The sequence below is a fragment of the Theropithecus gelada genome, chromosome 1 (genome assembly GCF_003255815.1).
Source record: "Theropithecus gelada isolate Dixy chromosome 1, Tgel_1.0, whole genome shotgun sequence".
Taxonomy (NCBI): Eukaryota; Metazoa; Chordata; class Mammalia; order Primates; family Cercopithecidae; genus Theropithecus; species Theropithecus gelada.
In genome coordinates, this window is record NC_037668.1 from 112,458,973 (window position 1) to 112,464,787 (window position 5,815).

Below are 5,815 nucleotides of genomic sequence, written 5' to 3' on the forward strand. Positions count from 1 at the left end.
TTTTTTAAAAAAAAAAAAAAAAAAGAGGGGGGGGGGAAGAGAAAGAGGGAAAGAGAAAGAGGGAAGGAAGGAAGGAAAGAAGGAAGGAAGGGACGGAGGGAGGGAAGGAAGGAGGAAGGAAGGAAGGAAGGAAGGAAGGAAGGAAGGAAGGAAGGAAGGAAGGAAGGAAGGAAGGAAGGAAGGAAGGGAAGGAAGGAAGGACTGCTGAAGATCTGAGAATAGTAGTTAAAGCAATATATCTACAATGCCTCTTTGAACTGTTTAAAAATATAAACAAAGAACATGTGTTTATATGTATGTAGATGTGTATTTTCACATTCACAAAAAGACACAGAACACTATGTGATCTGACTGCCTGTTGTTACCCCTTTAGCACACCTCTCTTCCTAATCTTCATCATCACTTTCTTCAACCACATCAGCCTCCTTTCTGTTCTGTAACATAGCCCTACCTCAGGACCCTTGTACTTTCTGTTCCTTTTGTCTAGAATGAGTTTTCTGCCCTAACCATATGCTCTCCCATTTCCTTCAGGTCTTTACCTCACATATTACCTTTTTGTGTGGATATTCTCTAATCACTATATTTTAAATCATTTGTACAGTCCCTTTCTCCCTTCCCTGCCTTATTTTTCTCTGTAGTACTTAGTAGTGTCTTATGGATTACATTTTTTTACTTATTTACTTCATTAATGTTTTCTATCCCACCACTAGATTATAAAGTCCATGAGGGCAGAGATTTTTGTTTTGTTGACTGCCATATTCCCATCCCTTGGAACAATGTCTGACACATAATAGATGCTCAACAAATATATGTTGATTGAATGAATTATCTAATATTTTTCATAAGGTCCTAGAAAAACAAGAGCTCAGATGATAGATAAGTGATGGCTTTAAATTTTAGATATTCAGGAGCAGAGTATCCCTAATAAACAAAGATGTGGAATCTGGCAATGTTAGATTATTTAAAAAAATTTTAAGCACTAGCTACTGCTACCAAACTTCCAAAATAAATATCTGTGGCTAAATCATTCATTAATGTATGTATAAAGGTACATCTATTCCACAGCAAATTTTAACAATAAAATTTGGAAGTAGATTTCTAAGAGACAGTCATTTTCCTTTTCAGTACAAAACATTTATAAACAGTGTTTATTTGCATAATTTTAAAGGCAGACTTCTAATTATTTATTTTAAGAGATATTTATGGAAGACCTACAAAATGCCAGCAGTGTAGAAACATAATATATTAAGCTATATCTGACACATTAAATCAACCTTTGTGTTTGAGATAGCTGACTAAAGTTATTGAATCATTAGTATATCCAAAATCTATTTCATTTTATATTATAAGGCAATTTTATAATATTTCAGAGTATCTCCTCAACTTACTTTACGAGCCCTGAGGGAGCGTCTTGGTGAATTCCTGGGTGAAGATGCTATTGCAGAAAAATTTTTATTTCTGAAATGCATTGGAAATAATTTAGCTGTGGTAAGTTTTCTTTTTGTTCTTTCTTATTGAGAAAGACCATATCTTCTCAAATTATATTTCTTAAATGCTTATCAACTCAGCTTCTTAAGATATTATTAGATATTTAATATCAATCAAAATGAAATGGAAATATCGTTAAACATACAGATCAACAAAGATAGGTTGCATGGGCATGTTATTGGGCGTGAAAATGATGGGTTTTCTGTGTGTGAATTTCCTTGCAAAGCAGAAAAACACCAGTTTAAAATGTGATCATATAAGTTCTTAAATTTAAATGAAAGTTTTTAAGTGTTTTAAGCAAGTACTTGAGTTCTGGAAAAAAAAATGGGGTTCTCATTGCTTGCGCCACAACTAGACTCATTTGATGTGAAAATGATATGGCTCCAACATATTTTTTTTGGTGTCAACGGTTTTATTTATTTATTTATTATTATTATTATTATTTTTTAGATGGAGTCTTGCTCTGTTGCCCTGGCTAGAGTGCTGTGGCGCAATCTTGCCTCATTGCAACCTCCACCTCCCAGATTCAAGCAATTCTCCTGCCTCCCGAGTAACTGGGATTACAGGCGTGTGACACCACTCCCAGCTAAGTTTTGTATTTTTAGTAGAGACAGAGTTTCACCATGTTGGCCAGGCTGGTCTGGAACTCCTGACTTCAGGTGATCTGCCTGCCTCAGCTTCCCAAAGTGCTGGGATTACAAGTGTGAGCCACCATTCCTGACTAGTGTCAACTATTATTTACTGAACACTCTTATTTGTAGTTTCTATGACTTAGTGGGCAGAATACTCTAAGTAGAAAGTATTCCTAGCTTAAGTTTCAAATCTAACAAGCCATCAGATCTCAAAGTTTCTGGTCTCTCATATCTATATAAATTTTATTTCCTTAAGATTTTCTATATTTAAACTCTTTAAAATGCAGCATATTCTTATTTCACTCTCATTAACAGATTATATCATTATTATGTGTTTATGTGAATATTTGCTTAACATCTAACTCTACCATTAGATTATAGTTCCTTGTGGGGAGGGACTTCATTTTATTCACCATTGTATTTATAACCAGTGCCTAACAAGGTGCTTTGCACTAGAGGTGTTTAAATGTTCACTGAACAAATTAAATCATGAATGAGAATGGAAAAAATAGGCATTTTCTTCCAAAGTACTACTATAATTTGCTGTGTGAGATTCTTGGGATCAGTAGCTAAATTTGAAGAGGTTTTGGTCATCAGAATTCTATGTAGTATAACTTTTGGCATATTAATATTAATTTACTGATCAGTTAGCTTTCCTCAAACAGGGAAGAAAATTAACAATTCTCATAATTTTTTGTTCTTTTTCATGATACGTATATGTACAAAATATCAATCATAGAATCCCAGATTGGAAGGGACTTTCTAAGTAATTGAGGTCAATTTCTAAAATCCTTGTAATATTTTATTATTTTAAACAAATATTTATTAATGTTTTTCTATATACAAAACTAGAAAAGAACTAGATATAGATCTTGCCCTCAGAGTGCTCAGTGTAGTGATGAAGATTAAAATACATAAAATAAATAAATAAAATATCATATTTTATATATTCAGAAGAAAAGGAGATTACTTCCAGCAGGGGAAGAGGGGAGGTAGAAAACTTTGAGGAAGAAGCAATATTTCAGTTTGGATCCTAAAAGAAAAATATTTTTTCTTGCAAAGATGAAGGGTGAGAAAAGCTTTCTGAACAGAGAAAACAGGATAAGCACAGAAGTAGAAATGCAGACAACTCAGAAATAATAAATGGTGCTGTTTTTAGTGGAGCATTGACTACATGAAAGGAAATAGTGGGATGCAAGTTATAAAGTCATTTGTTGAAGTTCTCAAATGCCAGATTTGTAGTTTGGATTTTTTCTTGAAACCATGGAGTTTTTGACTAAGAGTGACATGATGAGAACCTTCAGTAAAATTAATTGGGCCTCACTGAGAAGGATGGATTGAAGTGAGGAGGCAAGAATTTCAGTAAGAAAGTTGTACAGTGGTTCAGGCAAGAGATAATGAGGGCCTAAGGAACAAGCTGCCTCTCAAATTTCATCTATGACCATTTTCTCCTTGGTTTCATACTTCAGCTATAAAAATCTTCCTTTGGTCCTCAAATATGGCAGACTCATTTCTGATTTTTGGTCCTTGCACTTGCCTAGAAATCATTTCTCCCTGATTTTCAGATAGCTGGCTGTTTCTTTTCATAATTCAGGACTTAGCTCAAGTATTATCTTTTCTGAAAGGCCTTCCCTGACCAACTAGTTTTCAGACATTCTTTCTTCAAGTTACTCTTTATTACATCACTCTATTTTCTTTTCATAAAACACATATCACCATCCTAAATTGGGTTTATTTAGTTATTTAATATCTGCTTTCCCAAGTAGAACATAAGCTCCATGAAAGCAGAAATTTTGCCTTATTTATCATTGTATCCATACCATGTAGAACACTGCCTGACAGATAGTATGCCCTCAATATTTGTGTTTTGTTTTTGAGACAGAGTTTCCCTCTGTTGCCCAGTCTGGAGTGCAGTGGTGCACTCTCAGCTCACTGCAGCCTCCACCTCCCAGGTTCAAGCGATTCTTCTGCCTCAGCTTCCCGAGTAATTGGGGGAGCCACCACACCTGGCTGATTTTTGTATTTTTAGTAGAGATGGGGTTTCACCATGTTGGCCAGGCTGGCCTCGAACTCCTGACCTCAAGTGATCTGCCCTCCTTGGCCTCCCAAAGTGCTGGGATTACAGGCGTGAGCCACCACGCCCAGTCCCCCAATATTTGTTAAATAAATAAATAAATAACAAATGAACTCTATGGGTTGAATATGTAGGAAATAAAATAAAGTTTACTAAGTTGGACTCTAGGGTCAGATGACCTGGTTTTGAATCCCAACCTGGAAATTTCCTAGGTATACAATCTTTACTGAGTGTAAAGCACTTAGAATAGTGCCAGGGACATAGTAAGTCCATGTAAGTGATAGGCATAGTTATTATTAATAAATGACATAGAACTTCTATTATGTTTGATACAGTGAATAAAAGTAACATTATATTCTTCATTTCTAGAATCTAGCAGTAGTTACTAGCTTTTAAATTTGATTTTTATATTTGCCACAAATGCATGCCTTCTGCAAAAAAAGTAGAGGTAAAAATAATTGAAAAAAAAATGTAGCAACAGTTTTAATTTTTTCTCATTACTTATTTCTAGGTGAAGGAAAAGCAAGAATCAGAACTGAAACTCAAATCATTTGCTCTTCCATATGTATGTTATGTGACATTTTAAACTTATGCTAATTTTTAACTTACAGCACTGCTTTTAATTACAAACTAACTTTTAAAATTTCCTATATGTTTTAGGCTCTTCAACCAGAATTATATTTGCTTCCTATAATGGACCATTTAGGAAATGTTTATTCACCATCATCAACAGTTATTTTAGATGAGCGGCAGACTAATAATGGTGCTAATGAGGCTGATGGAACAATCCACAGACCAATTAGTGTAACTTTGTTCAAGGAGGAACTTGGAAGAGATCCCAGTTTGTTAGAAAACACTTTGAAAGAGCTTCCTAACAAGAATCAGGAAGAAGGTGATTTTAAACTGGAATGGGAAAAAGAAAGAGGCTATTATAGTACATTTTAGCAGTAAGTCTGTAAGCAAACCCTGAGCAAACCTAGCCTTACAAATATAGGCAGTATAAAAAGAAAGCTACAAATCCACTTGGGGATTTCTAAAAAAATAATTTTGCCAGATGGGAGGAAAAGAAAACAATTTAAGTACTATATTAAAATAAAAACAAAATCAAAATAGTTACAGCACTTAAATGAACATTACCACCTTTACTTCTCTTTTAATAAAGTAGTTTTAGATAAAAGTAAAGCTACAGGGAAAGAGAAAGGAAAGATGACTGCATAAAACTTTGATATGACTCAGAGACCAGAAGGGTCAGGAAAACAATATCAAACCAACACAAACAACAACAAAAACAAAACTTTAATGTTGGGGAACATATGTATTTCAAATAATGTTAAAATTTTTATCTGATTACACCTATCAATTTACTAATAATTACTAATAATTTGATTCTTCAAAAGTGATAGGGGCCAGGAGTGGTGGCTTATACCTGTAATAAGCAGTTTAGGAGGCCAAGGTGGGTGGATCACTTGAGCCCAGGAGTTTGAGACCAGCTTGGGCAACATGGCAAGACCCTGTCTCTATAAAAAATGCAAAAGTTAGCCAGGTCTGATGGCACATGCCTGTAGTCCCAGTTACTCAGGAGACTGAGGTGGGAGGATTGCTTAAGCCAGGGAGGGGGAGG

The 5,815-nt window shown here is 34.8% G+C and overlaps 1 protein-coding gene across 1 annotated transcript in view; it reads left to right on the top strand.

Annotated features, from left to right (window-relative positions):
- The window catches only part of SPATA1 (spermatogenesis associated 1), a 47,264-nt gene that overhangs the window by 14,859 nt on the left and 26,590 nt on the right, over positions 1-5,815 (top strand). Inside the window, exons 4-6 of the mRNA XM_025383265.1 lie at positions 1,371-1,488; positions 4,706-4,759; positions 4,855-5,086. Of these exons, the coding sequence (XP_025239050.1) occupies positions 1,371-1,488; positions 4,706-4,759; positions 4,855-5,086 (404 nt within the window). The remainder of the gene's footprint in view (positions 1-1,370; positions 1,489-4,705; positions 4,760-4,854; positions 5,087-5,815) is intronic.